The 24978-nt window shown below is 34.3% G+C and overlaps 5 protein-coding genes across 8 annotated transcripts; 4 read left to right on the plus strand and 1 right to left on the minus strand.

Annotated features, from left to right (window-relative positions):
- Window positions 1-116: 116 nt before the first annotated feature.
- LOC108324352 (G-type lectin S-receptor-like serine/threonine-protein kinase RLK1) lies at window positions 117-3777 on the plus strand. Of its 2 annotated transcripts, XM_017557293.2 has the most exons (2): window positions 1265-1419; window positions 1499-3777. In XM_017557293.2, the coding sequence occupies exons 1-2, from the start codon at window positions 1397-1399 to the stop codon at window positions 3477-3479; spliced, it is 2004 nt and encodes a 667-aa protein (XP_017412782.2). In that variant the 5' UTR covers window positions 1265-1396; the 3' UTR covers window positions 3480-3777. The 2 variants fall into 2 exon arrangements, with proteins under 2 accessions (XP_017412781.2, XP_017412782.2); XM_017557292.2 differs by having other exon boundaries at window positions 117-3777.
- Window positions 3771-6448, minus strand: LOC108325381 (inositol transporter 1). The gene is made up of 5 exons (XM_052874213.1): window positions 5987-6448; window positions 5759-5829; window positions 5321-5656; window positions 5129-5236; window positions 3771-4976 (listed from the first exon to the last, which is right to left on the minus strand). Exons 1-5 carry the CDS (start codon window positions 6138-6140, stop codon window positions 4137-4139), a joined length of 1509 nt encoding a protein of 502 aa, XP_052730173.1. The 5' UTR covers window positions 6141-6448; the 3' UTR covers window positions 3771-4136.
- Window positions 6449-9265: 2817 nt separating this feature from the next.
- LOC108326174 (transcription factor TGA6) lies at window positions 9266-15727 on the plus strand. Of its 3 annotated transcripts, XM_052874632.1 has the most exons (13): window positions 9266-9422; window positions 10003-10145; window positions 10491-10585; window positions 11726-11802; window positions 11916-12104; window positions 12262-12336; window positions 12629-12688; window positions 13544-13621; window positions 13735-13786; window positions 13938-14030; window positions 14157-14209; window positions 14939-15187; window positions 15367-15727. In XM_052874632.1, exons 2-13 carry the CDS (start codon window positions 10105-10107, stop codon window positions 15511-15513), a joined length of 1209 nt encoding a protein of 402 aa, XP_052730592.1. In that variant the 5' UTR covers window positions 9266-9422; window positions 10003-10104; the 3' UTR covers window positions 15514-15727. The 3 variants fall into 3 exon arrangements, with proteins under 3 accessions (XP_052730592.1, XP_017414991.1, XP_017414992.1); XM_017559502.2 differs by having other exon boundaries at window positions 13938-14209; XM_017559503.2 differs by lacking the exon at window positions 9266-9422 and adding an exon at window positions 9449-9744 and having other exon boundaries at window positions 13938-14209.
- A 546-nt stretch (window positions 15728-16273) lies between these two features.
- On the plus strand, window positions 16274-19199 carry LOC108326173 (inositol transporter 1). The gene is made up of 6 exons (XM_017559501.2): window positions 16274-16754; window positions 17189-17259; window positions 17476-17811; window positions 17922-18029; window positions 18107-18292; window positions 18409-19199. The coding sequence occupies exons 1-6, from the start codon at window positions 16604-16606 to the stop codon at window positions 19054-19056; spliced, it is 1500 nt and encodes a 499-aa protein (XP_017414990.1). The 5' UTR covers window positions 16274-16603; the 3' UTR covers window positions 19057-19199.
- Window positions 19200-20450: 1251 nt separating this feature from the next.
- LOC108325987 (inositol transporter 1) lies at window positions 20451-24718 on the plus strand. Its single transcript, XM_017559175.2, has 6 exons — window positions 20451-20830; window positions 20918-20988; window positions 22261-22596; window positions 22992-23099; window positions 23174-23359; window positions 23889-24718. The coding sequence occupies exons 1-6, from the start codon at window positions 20677-20679 to the stop codon at window positions 24534-24536; spliced, it is 1503 nt and encodes a 500-aa protein (XP_017414664.1). The 5' UTR covers window positions 20451-20676; the 3' UTR covers window positions 24537-24718.
- The last annotated feature ends 260 nt before the right edge of the window (window positions 24719-24978 follow it).

A 24978-nucleotide genomic window follows, 5' to 3' on the forward strand; every position in this document is an offset into this window, starting at 1 on the left:
ATCACTGTTTCATAAGTTATATGAATAAGAATTTTGTTATATAAAAATTCTACAATGTTTTTTCTTTAGCGGTCAGTCTTACAAAAGTTTTACAATGTATACGAGAAACTAAATTATACACTTAAACATGTGTATATTTTTATCTTTATAATAATTATTATTAAAAGTCATCAATCATGAATTGTGTTGAGTAGTTTCAGAAGTTATACTCCGCGTGACTTTTTAAGTCATAATAAATATGTTAGAAAATGCATTTAAAATATAATGTGATTTAAAAGATTATATTATATAAGCAAAGGGAACCTTTTATGTTTAATAAATACTTCCGATTGATGGTAAATTTGGTGTCTATGTCACGGCAACGATCATATCAATTTACATCTAAGAGAGCAATTCAAACTTCCTATTGCCTTTGAATGGTGGACAAATCGTAATAACCAATAACTAAACCATGATGAAATTTGGAAGCGTAATTTACACCCATTTGCTTTTCAAAGTATGGACCACACTAACGTACTCTTCAATTCCCCACTTCATATTTTCCAAATATATTGTTGAATTTTAAGTTATTACACATACATACATGTTTGAATTTTATAAAAGACTAATTTTGTGTGGTTTTTAAATTTGACTATTGGTCTTGGGTGCGCATACTATAAAGAAAAGTTATATGAATACTTACAACTTCATGTTAATAATATAACAGTATATATTAGTACTTTAAACTAAACAAATAAATTAAAATACTAAAAAAATTATTTTTCAAACAGTTCTTATTATTAAAGAAGTCAATGCTGTATAAACACGCTTTCATGCAAAGAAGCAGCTCAACTTTACTGATATTTCAAATTCAAAGTCAGTTTAACGTGTCGTGCAAATTGAAGCAAGAATTAATATAGCACTTCCTCTCTCAGTTTTAGAAATTACCTGGAAGACTTGATCAAATGTTACTGTTCTGCTGAATAGTCAGAAGTGCGTTTCAAAAACATAGCATGGTTTCTTAAAATTCCAGTTCCAATGCATCTTTGCTTTGCTTCCACCCTCAAGCAAAGATGAGTGCTACCAATGTTGTTATTTGTGTGATCACTGTTATCCTTCTTCCTTTGTTGCAACTCTCACTCGTCTCTGCCTCTGCTAAGACTAATGTTAGCATCGGTGATACCCTTATTGCAGGTAGTGAGGGTGCTCAATGGCTCTCTCCATCAGGAGAGTATGCATTTGGATTTCATCAGCCTGAGAGTTATTCTCTTTTCTTGGTTGCCATAAGATATCAAAACATACCTCGTACCTCTTTCATTTGGTATGCAAATGGAGACAACCCTGCTCCTAAAGGTTCGACACTAGAGCTCAGTAAAAGCAGAGGACTTGTGCTGAAAAACCCTCAGGGTGTTGAGCTATGGACATCGCAGCTCATATCAGGTACGATTTCCCATGGACTAATGAATGACACAGGCAACTTCCAGCTTCTAGGTGTGAATTCACAGATTTTGTGGGACAGTTTCAGCAATCCAACCGATACCTTGGTGCCAACTCAAATCATGGAGGTTAAAGGCACGCTTTCATCGCGCCAGAAAGAGACCAACTACACACGAGGAAGGTTCCAATTTCGCTTGCTTCCGGATGGTAATGCTGTGCTTAATCCTATAAATTTGCCTACCAACCGTACTTATGAGGCTCACTACATCAGTAACACTTATGATTCCAACAATACAACGAACTCCGGTTTCCGAGTGATGTTTGATGATTCAGGATTTTATGTATTGAAGAGGAGCTATGAGAGGGTTTATATTACCAATCCAAATGATATGCTCTCTACGGATTCCTATTACTATAGAGCAACCATAAATTTTGATGGAACTTTCACCATATCCCGTTACCCGAAAAGTGGAGCTTCAAATCCAAGCTGGACAGTTATAAAGACATTGCCAGAAGACATTTGCATGAATTTGGAATCAATCACTGCTGGTAGTGGGGTCTGTGGATTCAATAGTATCTGCACTCTGGAAGCTGATCAAAGACCTAAGTGCACATGCCCAGAAGGCTATTCTCTTCTTGATTCAACGGATGAGTACGGCAGCTGCAGACCAAATTTGGAACTCGGTTGTGGAGGAAGTGGACAAAGCTTGCAGGAAGATATGTACTTCATGAAGGAAATGGCAAATACTGATTGGCCTCAATCAGATTTTGAGTTGTATAAACCTTACAACTCAGAGGACTGCAAGAATTCTTGCTTGCGAGATTGCTTATGTGCTGTTTCTATTTTTAGAGATGATAGCTGCTGGAAGAAGAAACTGCCTCTCTCAAATGGAAGACGGGGTGGAAAAGTTGAGGCATCTGCTTTCATTAAGTTGAGGAAAAATGATGCCTTGTCAGATAGTCCTTCAAATTCATTCATAAAAGAGAAGGAAAATGAAAAGGATCAAGACAGTTTGGTAACTGTGATATCAGTCCTTCTAGGGGGTTCTGTCTTTTTGAATCTCATGGTGATCAGCGCAGTATGTATTGGTTTCCCCTTATACTACAAGAAGAGAAGTTCTACAAATAATACTGTTGCAGAGAGCAATTTGCGCAGTTTCAGCTTTAGAGAGCTTGTGCAAGCAACAGATAACTTCAGAGAAGAATTGGGAAGGGGATCTTGTGGCATTGTCTTTAAAGGAAAAACAGATTTGGCCACTATTGCTGTCAAAAAACTGGACAAGTTGCTAAAAGACAGCGATAAGGAATTCAAAACAGAAGTGAATGTAATTGGCCAAACTCATCACAAAAACTTGGTTCGCCTGATTGGATATTGTGATGAGCTAGAACACCGGATTCTGGTGTATGAGTTCATGAGCAATGGCACTTTGGCAAATTTCCTTTTCGAAGATTTCAAACCTAGCTGGAACCAAAGAGTCCAGATTGCCTTTGGGATATCGAGAGGGCTGGTTTACTTGCACGAGGAATGCTTCACCCAGATCATCCATTGTGACATAAAGACTCAAAATATACTTCTTGATGAGCATTACAATGCAAGAATATCAGACTTTGGATTGTCAAAGCTACTAATGATTAATCAAAGCCGCACAGAAACTGGCATTCGAGGAACAAAAGGGTATGTTGCACCAGACTGGTTCAGGAGTGCGCCGATCACAACCAAGGTTGATGTCTACAGTTTTGGTGTGCTGCTTCTGGAGATCATTTGCTGCAGGAGAAACGTAGATGATAAGTTGGAGATGGATGAGAAGGGAATTTTAACTGACTGGGCTTATGACTGCTATAGGGATGGAAGAATAGACATTCTGGTTACAAATGACGATGAGGCTATCAATGACATAGATAAGTTGGAAAGGTTTGTGATGGTAGCTATTTGGTGCCTTCAAGAGGATCCCTCTCTCAGGCCAACAATGAAGAAGGTGATGCTGATGCTGGAAGGAATAGCTCCAGTCACAATTCCACCAAGTCCCTGCCCTTATGCCTCCGTTACTGTTAGCTGCGGTTGAAAAACAGTTTCATTTTATCTCTTGCTTTTTCGTGATTTTGTGATTATATGTTTGTTGTTCATTTAATTCCCCTTGTATATGTAGCTGAGTAGCTTCTCAAGGATAAAAAGTGTTACAGAAGTAATTAAATAGTGGTAAGATAACACATTGGCTCAGCTTTGCCATACAGTAGTACATGTTTTTTTAACTTTTGAAAAAACTGCAGACATTATTAGGTAGAATCACAAAAATGACTGCTGTATCTTTATAATATACCTTTCAATCCAACTTACCCAGAAAAAAAAAGGGCCCTTATCTTGTAGAAGTGTGTTTTAAAGACATTAACGTTTTTATGTTTTCTTTGTTAGAAATGTTAATTGAAAGGAAACTGTTTTTTTAAGGTTACCGTTGATTAATTTATAACTGTTGAATATAACACAGCTGCTTAAACATCTGGAACTGAAACGAATATGATCATATGTGAAGTATGATCTTTGAGCAATGTCAGAAAGAGAATGTATATAACAGAGAGATCTCATAATAAATGAGCAAAACGATTCGACATTAGTAACCCAAATGAAAATATCTTTCCAAGACTTTGAATTAAAATTTCAAGGACACAAAACATGGATAACTCAACAGAGAGGATGAGCTTGATTGCTCAGATTGGTACAATAACTAGGAACTCAAAGCTGCGTTCTCAGCAAGGCTTTGCACGTTTTTGTCCTTTCCATGGGCTCTCTCGTTCCAAACGTTTGCCACTTCTTCAAACGTCAACCCTTTGGTCTCAGGCATCAAAAAGATCACAAAAACAATTGAAATGGCGGATACTCCCAAAAGAATCATGAAACTCTGACCAAGCCCTATGGCATCAACCACTGAAAGGAAGCTGGTGGACATTATCACACTGCAAATCCAGTTGACGGTTGCTGACATGCCACCACACAAACCCCTATACTCCTGAGGATAAATCTCTGAGTTCACAATCCATGGCATAGGACCCATTCCTGGGGCATAGAAAAGAATATACAAAACCAAACCCAAGATAGCAATCCATCCAAGTGTTTGACTTGCGTTGCCATGTCCCATGAGGTAGCAAGTTGTGGAGAGAACGACCAAAGACACAGTCATACCAGACAAACTAGAAAGAGCCAGCACTTTGCGCCCAACAATGTCAATGAGGTAGATGCCTAGAATTGTGGCTGCTGCGTTCATGCCAGAAACAATGAGGGAGAGGAACAAAGCTGATTCGTTTGATCTGAAGCCAGCCATCTGAATGATTATGGGGCTGTAGTACATTATGATGCTGATACCACTAAGCTGCTGAATAGCCTGAAGTCCACCCCCACAAATGAATGCAGATCTAATCTCTTTCTTCCTGAAAACATCACTGTACTTCACTTTCGCCTCACTCTTGCGTTCCTGCTCCAGGAGTTCTTCCAGAATTGCAATCTCGTCCTCCAACCGGGGTGATGAGTAAATCTTAGAGAGCACACCAACTGCTTCCTCTTTCCTGTTCTGTAATAATCAAATTCAAATTTATTCATCAATCGAAGCAAGGATTTAGATATGAAATGGATTGAAGAATTACAGATATGATTTGGCAGGTAAGAAAAGAAAATCACAAAGTCTGTGATTTCTAAGTGATTTATTTCTGGGAATATTTTTACCTTCATGTAAAGCCATCTGGGGGACTCTGGGAGAAAGGCCATGAGGACAAACTGAAGAACTGCTGGCAAACTTGCAACTCCAAGCATCCAACGCCATGTTCCAGGAACCTGGATAATTTAAAATAAGAAATTCACAAACAGTTTAATCATAAACATTTGTAATTGGGCAAGCACTGAGGTAGAATGAAGTACTCTGGTGAGGCCAAAATTGATGACATAGGAGAGAAATTGTCCAGCAGTAACCATAAGAGTATTTGCGCTCACTAATCCTCCTCTTATTTCAGATGGTGATACTTCTGCAATATAGACAGGAGCAGTGACAGAGGCAGCACCAACACCCAGACCCACCAGAAAACGACCTGCTATGATCACGTAAGGATTTGGTGCGGTCGCCATTACTACTGACCCTGCGCCAAAGCATATGTCTGCAATGATAGTTGCACTCTTACGTCCCAAATTATCATTGATCACACCACCAATCGCAGCACCGAATATTGCACCAATCAACGCCATCCCAACTATCACTTCCTGCATCACAAAATCATCATTTTTTATATGCTTCTTTTCCCAAACTTAACTAACTACTGTATTAACATGTTGATTAGTATTTAATAGTATTTAACATGATACCTGAAGAAAGCTACTATTCCTAACCACCTCGAAATCCTCTTTTATGTACAGAAGAGCACCTGACACCACGCCTGCATATTGCATATTGCATGCATGCAAGCATGCACCAACGTAAGAAAATGTTGCTATAGTACTAGTGTACGTATATATGAATTAGTTAAATTAATTTCTTTGTTCATGCATGAAGCGTGTGACGTTATAGTGTTTATGTATAATAATGATACGCACCAGTGTCGTAGCCGAACAGAAGACCACCTAGGCCTGCGGCGAAAGTGATTCCAAGGATGTAAGGATTCTGGAAAAGAGCGATTTTGCGTTCAGGATGCATCTCCAAGTAACTGGAGCTTCCTGCTTGCATGGACATGCCCATTTCTGCCGCCATTTTTATTTTGTGTTATTATTCGTCAGTTTCAATTGATGAAGAAGTGATTGAGGAATTGAATGTTGAAGTGATGATGATGGTGATGATTGCATGAACATTTTTATAGACCTTGGAGGAACCAAATTTGAAGGAAATGCATTAAGTTCTGAACAAACAAAACTGGTATGAAACAAAAGACAGGTAGTTGTCGTGTCTGTTTTTGGGTTAATAATGTTCACTTCAATCATTTCCACGTCAAACATTCACGGCTTCATCGCTTTTATTACGAACACGAAACTATATGTTCCAACTATTCTAACCATCTTTCTTTCTATTCCACATCACAATAACTGCTGTTTTAACTAATTAATCAGTTATTTGTTATAAATTAACTAAAATAAAAATACGATGCGAAAAATATTTGATAAAAGAAACTTAATTTAAAATTTTATATTTTTAATTTTTTAATTGTAATTACTACTTTTGCAAATTTAAATCAATAAAATTTAATGCCCCCTAAAAATAAAGAGAGTGAAAAAATAAATAATTTTTTTATCTCTGATTATGCGGAAAAATGACAGAACCATTTTTGTGAAATTAAATATTAAAATGAAAATAAAATCATAAGTAATGAGACCTAAAAAGGACATGCAAACTACATTTTTTTGATAAAGATTCAATTAACAATACTCAAATTGTAAAAAAAAAAATAATTAATTACTTTTGTAAAATGATGTTATATGTATATGCGAATATTTTTTTCCTTTTTCATTTTTGTAATTTTTATTTAAAGTGTTTTTTTCTATTTTTTATATTATTATCACATAAAATATTATTAAAGTTACATAAATGTTAATTTTATAGTATTTTTATATTATGCCGTTTCCTTTAGTCAATATATTATCTATAACATTTGACTTTTATTTTTGGTAATGTTTTCTTTAAATCATGTAGTATTTTTACTTTAATATAATATTGATTCAAAATATTTTAAAACAAAGACAGGTAGGAATGATAAAGCAAGCCTATGAGTAATATTTACTCTTTTTTTCCTAATTAGGTACAGGTGATATTACTTTTTTTTAATTAGGGTTAGAAAATGATGAGAATATATATATATATATATATATATATATATATATATATATATATATATATATATATATATATATATATTGCTCTTCTCTTTCTTTTTTATCCCTCTTATTTTAAACTAGTGAAATATGTGTTTACTTACTTATTTTAAGATAGGAAAAAGTAATAAAATTTTTGATATTGTTATTATTATAATTATAAAACTATATGAATATATTTTATAAATTTATTATAAGTATTTTTTTTATTTTGTAGTTAATTTTGTAATTAAAAATGATTAAATTTAAAGAAATTTCAAATTGGAAAAAACGTATAAATTTAAAAGAATTTCAGAATAAAATTGATAAAATAATTATGCTAGTTTAAAAGAAATAATTTAGTGAATAAAATTTGAAAACAAATATAGATACAAAAAATAAAAATCCTTTTTGTACATATATATATGTATATAAATTTATATATAAACAGAGAAATAAATACATAAATATAGATTACTAAAATATGTATAATTTGTTACATAATTTAATAAATTGTTATTAATTTTTATTTGATCTTTATTTTCGTATCTAATTTTACACATTTTATTATTTTTATTATAAATTATTTGTAAAATTTTTATTTTTTATTTATACCACTATAATTTGTTTTTTATTTTTGACATGGGATAAAAGAAACATGTTTACTTTTTATATCAAATACTTGAAAATATTATAATTTATTTGATGTGCCTTTTATTTTTTGTAAAAATATTATTTAATTAATATTTAAAATAGCAAAATAAGATATACGAACGTAGATACAAGTATATTTATTTTCTAATAAATATGAAAGAACAATAATTGATTGCTCAATAAATTTTGCAGAGGCTTGAAATTAATTTAAAACTATAATAATAAATACTACAAAATATATCCATCAACTAAATTAAATAAAACTATTTATAAGTTAATTCAACCTATAACTTTAATAAATATTTTATTAAACAATTTTAGCAACTTCCACTTCGTCTTGCTTTTTTTGTTTTTTGTTTCATTTTACCTTTTTTAAGTCAACTTCTTCAGTAGTTTTGCAAAAATACAAACTTAATGTCACTTTTTAAAGATACAAAAGTTGAAAATGAAAACGAAATGCTATTTTGTATAAGAAACAAGTTACATTGTTTCACTTACATATATATTAATTCATAAATAAGCATTAAATATTAAATATAAAGATCAAATGACTGGTTTTTAACCTAATATTGAAAAAAAAAGTTAAATAATCGATCCAGAGGATGAAACACACATATTAGAAGGTTGTATAATTTTCCATAAATAATTACCATTGTTAGTAAAGGAGTCACTTTGATCACCTAAACATTTAGACTATTTCAATAAAGTATAATTAAAAGTTAACAAATTTTAATTTTCTTGAACCCGTACATATCTTAAATGGTAGGTATACGAAAACATATTAAATTAAAACATATTTTCTTAATCAAATTAAATGATGATTATTTGTTTTCCTTTTTAGAATTTTATTCAAAAAATTGTGTAAACCTAATCAATGAACAAAGAAAAAGCTTCAGTTTAGAAATTTAGAAAAACATGAGAGAAGAAAAATTGTATACAGAAGGAATTTTGATCGTTAAAAGTTCTCATAAATTACAATTTTTCAATTTTTTAATTGAAGAAGTTTCGGAAATTCAGAAATTAAAAATAGATAGTTTTGGAAGATAGAAATACAAAAGTAAAATTTAAGAAGCTAAAAGTGTATATGAAAAAGGTTGCACCAAGAACAGGTGTGACTGGTAGCAGAGGATCATGGCCGCAACAATGAAAAGTGAAAGATAGCTGTGAAGCTATAACGTAAGACACTGTGTAATTACCGTGTCAGTGTGTATCTCTGATACAGTGACAAAACCATAAACAAACAATTAGTAAAACAAAGGAAAATGAATGAAAATAGAAGAAGATGCCAACATAGGAACAGTAAAATACAATTAACGATGAATCATGTCAAAGCACTGAAACATTATAAAAATGGGAAAATGAAGAATATTAAATTGGATGGATCCTTCATCTCTTTCTCTCTCTCTCTCTCTCTCTCTCATATGATATAGCCCTCTTCCTTTCACTTTAATCCAACAATAATAATTATTCACCAAAAAAAAGTTGAACAGATACCATCATCATTCATCATCATCACCCACATCATCAGAATTCCAAGGTGGGTTCCCTTCATTTTCTGCCAGTATTTGGTAGCATCAGTGAAAGCTCAAAACTTTATTTTTATTTTTTTGCAATTAATCTTCTTGAGATTAGATTTGGTATTTTCTTTTTTTATTGGTTTGGGCGTCCATCAGGGGGTTGCTAGGTTGGTGTCAAATTAGTCTTTTGCTTGTCAAAAGTGTCCTGCTTTGACTTTTTGCACTGTTTATCTGGTTGCAAATTATCGTTTTCCGTGAGTTTAGCTTGTGGGCACACTGGATTGTTCCCAAGTCTGTGCTTCAGGCAGCGAAGTTGGTTTTTTAATCGCTCGAGCTACTACAGTTGAGTGTTTTTTTTCTTCAACGGTTTCAGATTTGTTTTCTGTTACTATCCGAGGAAGTCCAGGAATTCTCTAGATTTGAGTTGTTTTAATTTTGTCAAAGATGAGTCTGCCGGTCATCCCTCATGGGCAGAAGCATGTGAAGAGTTTCTTTTGCTATCAATGTTTTTGATTTAGAGTCGTTTTGCTAGTGTGCTACCAGTGAAGCAAAGACTATGTTTTTTATTCTGTGAAGTATTTTGGTCATGGTGAGTTTCAGGTCTTGAATTTTGTTCGGCTGCAAGGTTATTATTGAAATATGATGGTGTGTGTGGAGTAGAGCTGTGTTTGTGTAGAAGATGAGAAGGGAACAGCAAGAGGGATGCCGAGCTTCAATCCACAACTGCCCAATTCCAATGCATGGTATATTTCCTCTTAGCAGTTACTCTTAGTATTAGATTTAATAATACTAAATCTGTCCCGTTTTATGAAATGTGGTGTATAGTTTTCCCAACCTAGATTTCTTTTGTTCCCATGTCGTTGCTCCTTTATTGGATATTTGGATTCATTGTCCAAGCAACAATAGAACATTCACTGAAAGGGGAAAAACATCTTGGTTTACTAGACTATTAGAATGTTCCTGTTTTTGCTTTTTGAATCCATCAAGTTTAGAAGACTTAGGTTTTATGTGCTGTTTGTCTGAAAAGAAGGACCTGAGCTGATTTGTGCTTGTCTGTTAACTGAATCTGATTATGTTTTTTTTTTCAGCTATACAGAGGGAAGCACAGTTGATTCTTTTCGTCTGTCTGACTTTGATCAATCAGTTGGATATCGCATAGAGGATGCTGTTGCCTTGAGTGGAAGTAAGTATTCTAATTGTTGGAGATTCTGCATTGTTTACTGATATAGTGTATATAATATAAGCGTGGGGCAACTACTCATACTCCATGAGCTAGCTTTCGTGGTTGAATTAGTCCTATCCCAATTTTAAGATGGTATATTGTTGTTGGGCTTTTTAGTTATTAGATTGTTATTGTATCACCTACAAAATGTTTAGTCACATGGGTAAAAGATGGCTATTCGATGAAAAGTAATCACTTCCAAATTTCTTCATAATTTCATGTAACCTTACGCATATAGCTTGATTTAATTTCGTGTAACTTTATGTATAGGACTTCATTTACCATAATTAACCTTTTAACCTAAAATCGTTAAAAAGGAATAGCCACTCAAATTTTGTTTCCCAATTTCCTGTTACTTTAGAGATGGAACTTCATATAAAATCTTTAGCCACTTAATGTTAACAAATAACCACTTAATAGAAAGAAACACATAGCAATTCACACATTTCTTTGTAACTCTGCATCTAATGCTGAGTTTCATGTTTCACAGTAAGGCACTCGGTAGTACAAATTAGTATGACCACAGAATAAAAAGCAACGGCCACTCACATGATTTCTTCTCAATTTCATGTAATTTTACAAAGAATTTCATTTACATCTGTTAGCCACGTAGTGGTAACTAATAATGACTCAATAAGAAGCAATATTCGTTTTAATATTTCTTCTTAATCTTTTGTAACATTACTAAAATTCATTTACTAATATAATCAGTGTGAGTGGTCAAACTTGACTTTCTGCATTAAACATTTACTTTGAGCATTCCCTTTCATTCAAAGAAATATTATGCACGAAGTAAAAACATACAAACCCTTTGTCGGTAAATTCACTTGTTCTACCTCCAACTAGTATGGTTATGTACGGGAAAAATACAAAAAACATGCTAAAATATAACGAAGTGCTGTGAAAGATAACAAAAAGGAGCAGTAATACATCCACAGATGTGCACATGCTAAAATATATATACTGGCCTTTTAACTCTTGGGTAAAGAACTAGATATCTAAGTTTATACTCTGACTAAAGTATTGCTTCTATTCTTGGTAAAATGTAATCTTTTCTCCACTTTTTCATTCTCTAATAATGTTATCTGATATGTGATTCAGACTCAATTTTAGACTCACTTAAAGTAAGTAGCCAGACAATTTCTCGAGGTGTTATTCAACTTGGTTCCTTTGATAAGGTGAGTTTTGCTAGTTCTCGTTTTCTATGAAACATTCAGCTTGTTAAATTAGGTGATTGCTGGCTAAAACATAATTCTCTTATTTTACATTTTTTTTTCTGTTTTCAATTTAGTTGCCAACTTCACTTGACAAAAGCATATTAACAAACCAAACAGAGCAGCAAAGCTTGCAATTCCAAAAGGTTCACACATCAAATTTGGTTACTGGTGATACAGAACACCAGGAAGAGTTTGCCATGGCTGATGCCAGTCCTAGAACTGATATTTCTACAGATGCTGACACCGACGATAAGAATCCACAGGTGAAGTTTCTTTTTACCTTCCATGCAATTTTCTTCTTGGTTTTGAACCTATTGAACTCATCATCAAGGATTCAACTTTCCCATTCTGTTCCTTAAAGCTGTGGTTATTTTGTTGACATTTCTTACAATCTGACATTTGCACATTCCACATGTACAGTTTGATAGAAATCAAGCCCTTGCTGCTGTGGCTTCTGACTCCAGTGACAGATCAAAGGATAAAACAGATCAGAAGGTAAAGTACATTTTGAAGAGTAAATGACCATTTTGGTCACTCCAATTATATATAACATCAAATTGACCCTCATAAGATGAAACATCTGGTTGATCCTTAAAGAACTAAATGATGCCATCAATAAACATTGAAGTACCAATAATGATGTCAATTTATAGATTGAGGACCACACTAATATTGTGTATACCATTTAAGGACCAACATAAATGTTTACTCTGTTTAAATTTATTTTTCTATCTAAAATTTTAGATAAATATTTGTTACATGATCATTGGCTTTTAATTTATCACAGACTCTCCGCAGGCTTGCTCAGAATCGTGAGGCTGCAAGAAAAAGCCGACTGAGAAAGAAAGTAGGAACATGAACTTTTTTGTTAATATTTCTTGTTACAAGTGATTAACTGTTTTCTTCTTTCTCCATATAAATATTGGCATGGCTTCATTGTAACTCAAATACAGGCTATATATTCTCATCTGTGTGGTTGTATGTATTTGAATGATCAGTTTGGTCTACAGCTTTTGTAGGCTTGCTTGCGAACTGAGAGTACCATGGACATTGATTATGTTCAAGTGATAATATAATATATTTTTTAATTGAAAAAATCAATTTGTCAAAGTGAAAGGTGGATAGAACAACTAGAGGTAGAATAGGATATCCTCAAAAATGGAAAATATCCACCAAATTGGAAAATTGTAGGTAAAACCATGAATATGAAAATAATCAAGAATTCAGCAAGACTGCTTTTGGCTGTCTGTGCTTAATTTTCCCATTGTCTTCTCAACAATGCAGCTGAAGTATACTTCCTTTTATGGTGAGAAAATACACACAAAATGAGTACAACTTTCTCTGAGCTCTGACTAAGTTAAACATGTATTTTGGTTACTAAATATTGTGAGTACTACAGTTATTACCTCTGTGATGTTATATACATGGCAATTTTCTGGATGTTTCTTCTTAACTGCACTTAGAAGGGAACTTGTAAAATGATAAATATGAGTATTCAACCTTTATAGAATAGAGCGCTTTGGAATAGTAATTAGTTATTTGGTAATGAGTATGGGTTGAATTGGAATACTCTGATACTTGTAAGCTGTACTGTTTTTATTTGTTTGATCTCTTTGATAGATTTTAGAAATAATTGTGTTTGCATCACCCCACTTGGCCATTAAAATGCAAGACTTCATACCGAAATGTTGTTACTCTTCAGGCTTATGTTCAACAGCTGGAAAGTAGTCGTTTAAAGCTGACCCAACTGGAGCAAGAGCTTCAGCGAGCTAGGCAGCAGGTAGGGTGCAATTATTCCTTGGAAGTAGATTATGTTCTCCTTTTTAGCGAAAACTTTGCCAATCTATGCTCATATTCAATTTAAACTCAAATGTCTGGTTTCTTTCGCTGCAGGGAGTCTTTATATCAAGTTCAGGTGATCAAGCGCATTCGATGAGTGGAAATGGTATCCTTTTCTCTAAAATATGTTATTAATTCCACAAGTTTTAATATCAAAATATGTTTATAACTTGTGTCTTACTGTACCAAAAAATTTCTGGAATGTATAAATTTCTCATCTGTTGCATGTGATAATCCATAACTATGTTTTTCTACAGGGGCCATGGCATTTGATGCAGAATATGCAAGGTGGCTGGAAGAGCAGAATCGACAAATTAATGAGCTAAGATCAGCTGTAAATTCTCACGCAGGTGATACAGAACTCTGCATGATTATCGATGGTGTAATGGCACATTATGATGAAATATTTAGACTGAAGGCCAATGCAGCTAAGGCTGATGTCTTCCATTTGTTGTCTGGCATGTGGAAAACACCAGCCGAGAGGTGTTTCCTATGGCTTGGAGGTTTTCGGTCTTCTGAACTCCTCAAGGTGAGCTGATTGTGACCCTTTGGTTTGTTGAAAGATATTATGGCTTTATTAAGCCCTAGTTTTTCATTGTAATTGTTAAACTACCGGGAAGAGAGAGATATTGAGTTGAATCCGTGTATTTCTGAGACAACATAGATACTTTATTTATACTGAGAAAATGAGATCAATACAATAAATAAAGGAGATTTGGTTTACTCTAACAATAAATATGGAAATAAATAAAAATATTTACATATATAATCTTGATATTCTTGATTATATAAGATCTGCTCCTTATTTCTAGAATTATAACAGCGACATACAAAGAAAAATCTCCTACAGTTTTTGGTGATAATTATAAGATACTCAACTTGTTGTAACCTGAGAGTTCTGTAATAGAGAATACATGAATTAAGGGTTGAAATTTTGCATCTATATTTATGGTTGCTTTCTGATAATGCTGGTTGATTTAGAATTTAAAATGTTGGATTTAGGATTCTTATTGTGTGGTAGGTGTTTTATCATATTAGGACTTTAAGACTATTAATATATCTGTATTACAGTTTCACTTGCTAGAATATTAGTGTAGATATGTTTGTTTTGACATTTTGTGAATAACCCATCATTATATCATATTTGTATGGTTCAAATTCCTATTACCCTCTTCTCTCCTTTTATATATGTTTGAGATACTTTGTATGTCAAGTGATTGTTTGAGCCTTGACTAGAGTGACATGAATTTGGTTGCAGCTGCTGGTAAATCAGTTGGAACCTCTGACAGAGCAGCAGTTAGTGGGTATCACAAACTTGCAGCAATCTTCCCAACAGGCTGAAGATGCATTGTCTCAGGGCATGGAAGCATTGCAGCAGTCCCTTTCGGAGACATTATCCACTGGATCACTTGGCTCCTCTGGTTCATCAGGGAATGTGGCAAATTACATGGGTCAAATGGCTATGGCCATGGGCAAATTAGGGACACTTGAGGGGTTCATTAAGCAGGTAAAAGACTTATCTTATTCACATATCAACAATCAATTCAAGTATCTTGCAGACCACCCTTGGCTTTCTATTCATTTTCACAGTTGATAAAATTTTCTCACACTATGCAGCATTTATAACAAACATCACTGTTGAAGTAAATTAACTGAGTTCTTAATTTGTGTGGTGATGATTTGAAGGCTGATAATCTGCGCCAGCAAACACTGCAACAAATCCATCGGATACTGACAACTCGGCAATCTGCTCGTGCACTGCTTGCAATACATGACTACTTTTCTAGGCTGCGTGCTCTTAGCTCTCTTTGGCTTGCTCGCCCAAGAGACTGATGCATGGTAAATAGCGTGTCATTAATTTTCATGGCTCTGACACTGCTTACAATTTTACTGTGTTGTAGTTTTCATATTACTGATGTTAGTTTTTCGTAAGTTATAATCTAGAAACTGAATTGGTGACCAGGGTATGTATTTTGTTTATTACTACTAATGTAACAATATTCTCCATTGTAACTTGGTTTAAGAGATTACATTATTTTATACAAAATAGTTGCAATGTGTCCTTTCCATAATTGATTAAGAGAATGCCCTCTGGGTAAGCCAAAATGCATCAAAAGTGACTCTTTTTTTTTTATTATTGTAAAGTAAAAAAAAAAGTTTTCTTTAAGTTTTTTAACATGTTTCTATATCATTTTCAATTTTTTTTTAATTCTTTAAGCAGACGATAATCCACATTTATACGAATAAAATGATGATTAACAAATACTAAATATTTCAGAAAACAACCTTAAATTAAAATACAAGCAAATTTGTGATTTCGCCGTCCCTCTTTCTTTGGAATGGATCTACTAATTTTCTTCTTAATCCTCATTTTAACATCATAAAATTAAAATATAAACGTCTAAAAGTAAACTGTGGCCATGTAAAAAAATTTACTTTTTCTTTAATAGTTGAAAATTATTCAATTTTTCAAACAGGATTTGATAAACAAATTTATTTCAGTAGCTTGTAACCTTATCCTCAAAATTATAATGCATGTTTTTTTTTTTTTTTTGTGTAAAATGGTTGAAATGGGCCATTTATAAATGAGACAAGATTGTCGGAAAACGACGTTACCTATAGATTTTGGCAGTCTTAAAAATGGTAACAATTGATGTTGGGAATCCTCCTATGTCCAGAATGCATGCATGGCATCGCATAACATATCATGTCGTTTCCCTTTTGAAAGACCCAAGAAACAGAAGGGAAAACGATAGAATCTGAATGGATCATCAAGTTTTCTGGAGAATGTCTAAAATTTGCAATATCCATTGAAAATTGGTGAACGTTACTGTACCCCATTGAATTCGACCACTGCATCGTGGATTTAGTAATTTGTTATCATTATTATTAGGTTTTGGATTATTTTAAAAAATTGAGGAGAATGACGACAACGAGAAGGCAATCGGCACCAGGAAGCTCAGGGTATTTGGATGTGTATCCTGACCGCAAAATCTCGTTTTTTAAGAACCCTTTTATTCTCGGACTCACTGCTGTCGCTGGCATTGGTGGCATGCTTTTTGGCTACGACACTGGTACCTAATTTCTCCTTTATTCTAATATTGTGCTTTTCATTTTCTAATTTTCAACCACTCACACAACTTTACAATAATCGCTTTAACTGTCATGTCAACAATGATGTTGACACTGTAAAATTTTACGTATGACCAACTATATTACATCCTATAAGATGTTATTAAAGATGTTCTAATATTGTGTATTACCACCAGTGAGTTACGTCTATACATTTCTAGTTCTTTCATATTAAAAAACAAGGAGGTTTCAAGAAATTCACTTACTAATTTCCAAAATAATGTCATACTCGAAGTTCAATGTTCGGAAAATGGAATCGAATTCTCAATTACATTACATGCAGTGGCTGACCATGTTTTTGAAAACACTCGTGTCCCTGTTCCTATAATGTCCCAGTTATCTTCTCTGTAGCTGCGTAACATTCATTTTGTCCCAGGTGTCATATCAGGAGCACTTTTGTATATTAAAGGTGATTTTGAAGCGGTTAGACAAAGTAATTTTCTTCAGGTACGATTAATCCTTGTGATCTTCCGATGTGATTGAGTACAGACTTTACAGACAGACATTCGTGTATATGATATGATGTGATATGCATCTGTTTACAAGTTAAAGTAAGTATTGGATTCATGATTTGATGCTATAGAGGTCCAAAACTGAATCAGAAGATTAGGAATTTCAGCATATGATTGCAAGTAAATGAATCGTAATAATATGAGTTGGCAGGAAACAATAGTGAGCATGGCAATTGCTGGTGCAATAGTTGGAGCAGCAACAGGAGGGTGGATAAATGATGTATATGGACGAAAGAAGGCCACTCTGATTGCTGATGTAATATTCATTTTAGGAGCAATTGGCATGGCTGCTGCAGCAGACCCTACTGTGCTAATTTTGGGACGTTTATTGGTTGGTTTGGGTGTGGGTGTTGCATCTGTTACAGCTCCTGTGTACATAGCAGAAGCATCACCATCTGAAATAAGAGGCTCATTAGTAAGCACAAATGTTCTCATGATAACTGGTGGACAGTTTCTTTCCTACCTCGTAAATCTTGCTTTTACAAGGGTAAATAATCGATGACTTTTGTTTAACTTCATTTTACTCAATAACCAGCTAGAATAGAATTTAGTTTTCTTTCTCCAAGGTTTCTCAAAATGTCTCTATTATTCAACCAGGTTCGTGGGACATGGCGATGGATGCTGGGAGTTTCAGCTGTGCCAGCAGTGGTTCAGTTTTTTCTCATGCTTTCTCTACCCGAATCCCCAAGATGGCTCTTTATGAAGGTTCGTACAGCTGCAACATTCCTCTGCTTTCCCAGTAGCTGTGTAATTTGTGATCCTCTGTTGTGTTGCATGTGCAGAACAGGAAAAATGAAGCTGTCGATGTGCTTTCCAAGATTTATGACATCGATCGTTTGGAGGATGAAGTTGATTTCTTAACGGCTTTGTCAGAGCAAGAACGCCAAAGAAGGAAGAACATAAAATTTGGGGATGTTTTTCGATCAAAAGAAGTCAGACTGGCATTTCTTGTTGGAGCTGGACTTCAGGTAACATAAAGAAAACCCATTTCACTTTACAAACAAGTATTCCTAAACTCATTTTCAGTGTTGAATCCATGAATGAAATTCACCATCTTTCTAACATGGGTTGGATGATTGCGCAGGCTTTCCAGCAGTTCATAGGTATAAACACGGTGATGTACTACAGCCCGACAATAGTCCAAATGGCTGGGTTCCGGTCTAATGAGTTGGCTCTTCTGCTGTCCCTTTTAGTTGCTGCCATGAACGCCGCCGGAACAATTCTTGGCATATACCTGATAGACCACGCCGGTCGGAAGAAGTTGGCTCTTTGTAGCTTAGGAGGGGTGTTTGCTTCTTTGATAATCTTGTCTGTGTCATTTTTAAACCAATCATCAAAAGAACACTATGGATGGCTTGCAGTGCTGGGTTTAGTCCTGTACATTGCTTTTTTCGCCCCAGGAATGGGACCTGTGCCATGGACTATGAACTCAGAGATATATCCAGAGGAATATAGAGGAATCTGTGGGGGCATGTCAGCCACTGTTTGTTGGGTTTCGAATTTGATTGTGTCTCAGAGCTTTCTTTCAGTTGCAGATGGCATAGGGACAGGTTCCACTTTCTTGATTCTTGCTGCCATTACAGTTCTTGCCTTTGTGTTTGTGGTATTACATGTTCCAGAGACAAAAGGATTGACCTTTGATGAAGTTGGACTCATATGGAAGGAGAGAGCTTGGGGCAAGAACGCTGACTCTCAGAACCTTCTTGCTCAGGGAACTGAAAACCAATCTTAGGACACTGTCGTTTTCTTAATTACATATATTTCATTTCACCTGTACATATGGTCCCTCTAATGTATGTATGTATATGTACACTACTTTTGGTAAAAAAAATAAGTAGAATATGTTTATGAATATGTAAGTATTCTATTTTAAATAACTGAATAATAATATTTTTTTTTGTTTTTATTTCAGGAAATATATTTAAGTTATTTATGTATTGTTTCAATAATTTTTTTTATCGTGTACTTATTTCAAAAAACATATGATAATTGAGTCAATTGAAATTATTAACAGTCTTACATTTTTTAGAGTAATTAATTAAATATTCCTTTGGATCCACTACAAACTTAAAATAAATTTAGTAATGAGTATTATTTGCGATGAATATTGTGTATTTAATATATGAATAAACAACTGAAATAATTGAATATTTTAATTGTTATTTTCATAATTCTTTTTTATAAAAAAAAGGAAAATCAACTTAAATTACAATTAAATGGATTATATATATATATCTTATGAAATTGTTCTTGATATTTATAATTTAGAATTCTTTTAGCTCGAATGAATTTGGTTGTACTACATCAAACAAATTTACAGTAAACATTCCTAAAAAAACTTTAAAAGAATAACAAAATATAAACTAATATCTAAATAAAAAGGCTTTTATGTAAGAAAAAGTGTGTTTATTTAGAAAATGTTTGTTGAGCACACCTAAATTTTTTACATTCATTTGACTATACCTTACTTACTTTTTATTTTCTTTTTTTTTAAATACAGAACTTTACACATTTTAAACCATTTTACACTTATATCCTGTTCAAATGAATATAAAAATGTGTCGATATCATTTATTTTAATTTTTTTTACTCTAAAATCAACCGCATATAATTAACCATATTAAATGTTGAATATAAAAATAATGTTTAATGTAACAACAATAAAATAAATGCATATAATAACAACAATGTTTAATAATATACTAATACAACAAATAATAATAATAGTAATAAAATTATATAAAAATATTATTAATAAAAATAAAATGAAAATAAAAATATAAGATGATGGTAATAAAGCTATTTGACCATATTTTAAATTAAAAGATAATTTTAACATACAACGTTAATTTAGTTACTCATAATAGTTCATAAACTTTCTCCTTACTTTCCAAAAAAAAAAACTTGTTTCCTTAGTTTAAACAATCTCACAAATTGTCTTTTTGTTATTTTCTTTCTTTCTTCACTTCCTCCAGTCTATTCCTAATCCAAATATAAATACTCTTGGAGTTTGGTTAAGCGTGAGGGAATGGTTAAAAAGTAACGGATTAGTATTGAAAGTGGAAATAATAGTATCAGAGTCAGATGATAAGAACAGCGCAGAGATAGATGGAAATAATAATAATATACAAGTGGACCACACCAGACAAGAAGATGCAAGAATGGAACCATTGTTTGAACTTTGTCCTGTTCGTCCCTAAGCAGAAAACAAGTTTCCATTCCCAAGCAAGTAGAAGTGGAATTAAGAAACCCATGTAAGAGAATGGAGTGACTTCCAAGTGTTTGTGATTTGGTCTCACCCTTATCTGGGGGATCAACGATTGACCTTTTTGGGCACCACACGCACGGCAACATGACCATCACGACTATAACCCATTCCATTCCGGGAAGCTCAGGGTATCTGGACATATACCCAGAGAGGAAAGTCTCCGCCTTTAAAAACCCTTACATTGTAGGACTCACTGCTGTCGCTAGCATTGGTGGATTACTCTTTGGCTACGACACAGGTACCTACTTCCAGACAAATTTACTCTAATTTTATTTTAGTATTATGTTTTTTCTTCACCGGAGAATGACATTTTATATCATTGCAGGAGTTATATCAGGGGCCCTTCTCTATATTAAAGATGATTTTGAGGCCGTCAGACATAGCAATTTTCTCCAGGTACTATGCGAATACCTATCTCCTTATTCAATCTTTTTATCAGTCCTGTTTCAACCAACTTTTCATATTTGACCGTTGACTTCGTACAAAATCAAGAATGCTACTGGTGGAATTTGGTTTTTCTTTTCTACTGGGCAATGTCAGTTGTTATTGTGGTTCAACAATTAGTGGTTCCTGCGGCAATGCCTGTCTTTTAATTTCGCTCTTTTGAAGTGGGTGTCAGATTTTTTGCTATAAATATATTTGTCTGATTAAAATACACTAACTAAAAGATTTTAAACCCAAGCTTTCATAATGTGATGCATACCCCACACCTCCATCCCCCAAAGTTGGATTGAAGAAAAAATTATTGGCTGCAGTTAGTTTTGTGCCACCATCATTGCGTGCAGCTAGCATATGGGTATTGTCATCTCATATACCCTGTTTCATTCCCGTTCTTCTCAATTGCAGCACCATTGAAGCATATGGCTTACCATCTACAAGAGCAATTATGTATCCAGTGAACAATATAAAATGAATCTATGAAATTGGTATCTTCTCCATGTACGCCTGTGGGCTAATTTGTTTGTGATCTATAGCATGCAAGGCACTGGTTTATTTTTCTGCATAATTTAAAGCATTGTAATTTTGAATAAGGAGCGTTAAGAATTTACAAGAATAAAATGTTACCCATGACGACCAGAGTTGGAATTTTTTATGTCATGAAATCAAACCACCATGGAGTCACCTTTGTTGCTCCCTCTGCATAGACTGTTAAAAGAAAAGACTCGTCTGGCTTTGCTAATAAATGTTTAGGGAAGTCACCATTAGAAATCATTGAAGCTAGACTTGAATTCAAGATTTTTTGCATTTATTAATTCTACAGGCTTTGGAAACATGAGTCAATTGCATGGTTTTAATCTTGTTAAAAGGAGGAGAGTGAGATCAAGGACGCTAAGAGGGAATGTCAAAGTTGAATTAAATAGTAATTTAGGTTGAGAGCTAGGGCTAAAAGGCATGAGTGAATTCTCTGTTCTGTTCTATTGGTTCTACCGTTTCTACTGACACTTCAGAGGAATGTAAATTATGAGGATGGAGCTGGTTTCTTTTAGTGATTGGTGTGTTATCCATTAAAGATCATGACGAGAGCACACAGAAGATGAACTTTTCATTCTGAATAAAACTTTAGGGTGGTTATGTATCACAAAATGAACTTTATATATGAAATTCAAATGGGTGAAAAAAACAGTTGGCTGTTTGTCATTGGATCTGTCTAATTGTATTGAGTTGCAGGAAACAATTGTCAGCATGGCACTGGCGGGTGCGATTGTTGGGGCAGCAGCAGGTGGTTGGATTAATGATGCTTATGGAAGAAAGAAGGCAACTGTCATTGCAGATGTTATCTTTACTCTGGGAGCAATTGTCATGGCTGCTGCTCCGGATCCTTATGTTCTCATACTTGGCCGTCTTTTTATTGGTTTAGGAGTCGGTATAGCTTCTGTTACTGCTCCTGTTTATATTGCAGAATTGTCACCTTCAGAAATAAGGGGAGCATTAGTAAGCACAAATGTGCTCATGATAACTGGTGGACAGTTTCTTTCCTATCTCATAAATCTTGCTTTTACACAGGTTCATTTTCCATGCTTAGTTTTTATTCACTTCTCATTATATAGCAATAATGCCAACTATCTAGCGTTGTTTTGTATCCAATTTTACAAGTCCATGCACCATAAAGGGTAAAGTTCAGCTTCTTCCATGTGAGATTTTTCCACCAGCGATTTGAACTCCATCACTCCTCTTTCACTTTTTTCCAATGTAGTTGGTGTTTCTTCTTGTTTACAACGTATATTTCTAATAGAATCCATGTGAAATTGCGAACATCTCTATCCTCCTCGATATACAGAAAAAGAAAATAGGAAAAACATAGTACACTACAGGGAAAATGTTTTAACTCAAAATATCATATTCCTGATTCTGAGTTGAGGGTATTATTTCAATGACTACCCATATTCTTAATCAAACAGGTCCCAGGAACGTGGCGGTGGATGTTGGGGGTTTCAGGTGTGCCAGCAGTAATTCAGTTTTTCCTCATGCTCTTACTGCCTGAGTCCCCCAGATGGCTCTTTATAAAGGTTGTATAATTGTTTTATGTTTAGGTTTGAAAGCTATTTCTTTTATATAAATCTTTTCTTTCATGTGTGTGCAGAATAGGAAAGAGGAAGCCATTACCGTGCTATCTAAGATCTATGACTTTGCTCGTTTAGAGGATGAAGTTAATTTACGTACTACTCAATCGGAGAGAGACCACCAAAGAGGTGATAATATCAGATATCGGGATGTTTTCAAATCAAAAGAAATTAGACTAGCATTACTTGCTGGAGCCGGATTGCAGGTAAGAAAAACTTCATATTTGGAGGCAATGTGGTAGCAAAACATAACTTTTCTCATATTGGAAGAACCTTGGTGAACGTTCCTTGCCATTAAAAGGTTGATGGGCATAAGAGACTTGTGTTGTGACTACATTAGTCAGAATCCTTAGTCTTGTATGGTCCTTTCTTTTTTCAAGTTGATTTTTGCTCGAATTATTTATAAGTATGCATTCATAACTCGAACTCTCTCTTCTTGAGTAATATCTTTCCCAAAATAGAAAAAGCAAAATGAAAGAATAAATGAATATGCTTTTCACTATTTTATATTGTTAGGATGAACTGTGTGATGTCTGCCTGTTCCGTGTGAGAGAAAAATCGCATGTCTGTCATCTTTGTGTTTTCATTTCATTATCCTTTGCTTGTTGGCAGTCATTCAATACAAAGTATCAGTCATGATGAGGCGATACTCGATTGTAAACATAATGAGGGACTATGTTCTTACTTTGAGCATGCAAAATGAAGTGTGTTCTTATACCATCCATGGCTGTACAGGCATTTCAGCAATTCACAGGCATCAACACAGTGATGTACTACAGCCCAACAATTGTCCAAATGGCCGGCTTTCACTCTAACGAGTTGGCTCTTCTCCTCTCTCTCATAGTTGCTGCCATGAATGCGGCCGGAACAGTTCTTGGCATTTACCTTATAGACCATGCAGGGCGGAGAAAATTGGCCCTGTTTAGCTTGGGAGGGGTAATAGCATCTCTGATCATCTTGGCCTTGTCATTCATTAACCAATCATCTGGAAGTGGTTTGTATGGGTGGCTTGCAGTTATAGGTTTGGCTCTATACATTGGTTTCTTCTCCCCAGGGATGGGAACTGTGCCTTGGACTGTTAACTCAGAAGTGTACCCTGAAGAATACCGAGGGACATGTGGAGGCATGTCTGCCACTGTGAATTGGGTCTCAAATCTCATTGTGGCACAGTCATTTCTGTCGGTTGCTGCAGCTGTAGGCACCGGTCCCACTTTCTTAATTATTGCTATTATTGCTGTGTTTGCCTTTGTGTTTGTGTTTGTCTATGTTCCTGAAACCAAGGGGTTGACGTTTGATGAAGTGGAGCTGTTATGGAAGCAGAGAGCTTGGGGCAACAACCCTGAATATGCTCAAAACCTTCTTCAGAATGCAAATCATTCCTAGGAATGCAAACCATCCACGCCTGTGCATGTCTGTATATCCTGTTCTGCAGTCATTCAGTATATGGTATACATTATTTTTTACACACTGTATATTACTTGGACATTATGTGAGAAATGTTATGTTGTAATGCATTCTTTTTTTATAAGCCAACATGAAGAAAATAAGGTTCTTTTGTGTTAAAACCGTTGTCGTATGATGTACTATATATCTAAGACGGTGTCTCGTTTGTTCGTGCTTGTCCACTGTAAAATACGAATATGACTGTAGGGTCACATTATCATATTCATCAATTTGAGACGTGTCACGGATGACGTCATCGATTAAAGTGTATATTTTTAATAAAAACACTTGGAACACGTTGTCCTCTTCACGCGGTTACGATTCAACCACGTGTTCGTCATCTTCTTGTGGTGTGAATGGTTTTCACATGGTCAAACTGACG

The sequence above is a fragment of the Vigna angularis genome, chromosome 3 (assembly GCF_016808095.1).
Source record: "Vigna angularis cultivar LongXiaoDou No.4 chromosome 3, ASM1680809v1, whole genome shotgun sequence".
Lineage (NCBI taxonomy): Eukaryota > Viridiplantae > Streptophyta > Magnoliopsida > Fabales > Fabaceae > Vigna > Vigna angularis.

Excerpts from the sequence above, each read along its gene's own strand:
- LOC108325381 (XM_052874213.1), bottom strand. The coding sequence starts at position 6,140 with ATGGCGGCAGAAATGGGCATGTCCATGCAAGCAGGAAGCTCCAGTTAC. Across the intron at positions 5,830-5,986 it reads TCTGTTCGGCTACGACACTG|GCGTGGTGTCAGGTGCTCTT; the intron begins GTGCGTATCATT and ends TGCAATATGCAG. Across the intron at positions 4,977-5,128 it reads CCAGATGGCTTTACATGAAG|AACAGGAAAGAGGAAGCAGT; the intron begins GTAAAAATATTC and ends TGATTATTACAG.
- LOC108326173 (XM_017559501.2), top strand. The coding sequence starts at position 16,604 with ATGACGACAACGAGAAGGCAATCGGCACCAGGAAGCTCAGGGTATTTG. Across the intron at positions 17,812-17,921 it reads TAAATCTTGCTTTTACAAGG|GTTCGTGGGACATGGCGATG; the intron begins GTAAATAATCGA and ends TTATTCAACCAG. Across the intron at positions 18,030-18,106 it reads CAAGATGGCTCTTTATGAAG|AACAGGAAAAATGAAGCTGT; the intron begins GTTCGTACAGCT and ends TTGCATGTGCAG.
- LOC108324352 (XM_017557292.2), top strand. The coding sequence starts at position 1,053 with ATGAGTGCTACCAATGTTGTTATTTGTGTGATCACTGTTATCCTTCTT.
- LOC108326174 (XM_017559502.2), top strand. The coding sequence starts at position 10,105 with ATGCCGAGCTTCAATCCACAACTGCCCAATTCCAATGCATG. Across the intron at positions 10,146-10,490 it reads CTGCCCAATTCCAATGCATG|CTATACAGAGGGAAGCACAG; the intron begins GTATATTTCCTC and ends TTTTTTTTTCAG. Across the intron at positions 13,622-13,734 it reads TTCAGCGAGCTAGGCAGCAG|GGAGTCTTTATATCAAGTTC; the intron begins GTAGGGTGCAAT and ends CTTTCGCTGCAG.
- LOC108325987 (XM_017559175.2), top strand. The coding sequence starts at position 20,677 with ATGACCATCACGACTATAACCCATTCCATTCCGGGAAGCTCAGGGTAT. Across the intron at positions 20,989-22,260 it reads GACATAGCAATTTTCTCCAG|GAAACAATTGTCAGCATGGC; the intron begins GTACTATGCGAA and ends ATTGAGTTGCAG. Across the intron at positions 22,597-22,991 it reads TAAATCTTGCTTTTACACAG|GTCCCAGGAACGTGGCGGTG; the intron begins GTTCATTTTCCA and ends TTAATCAAACAG.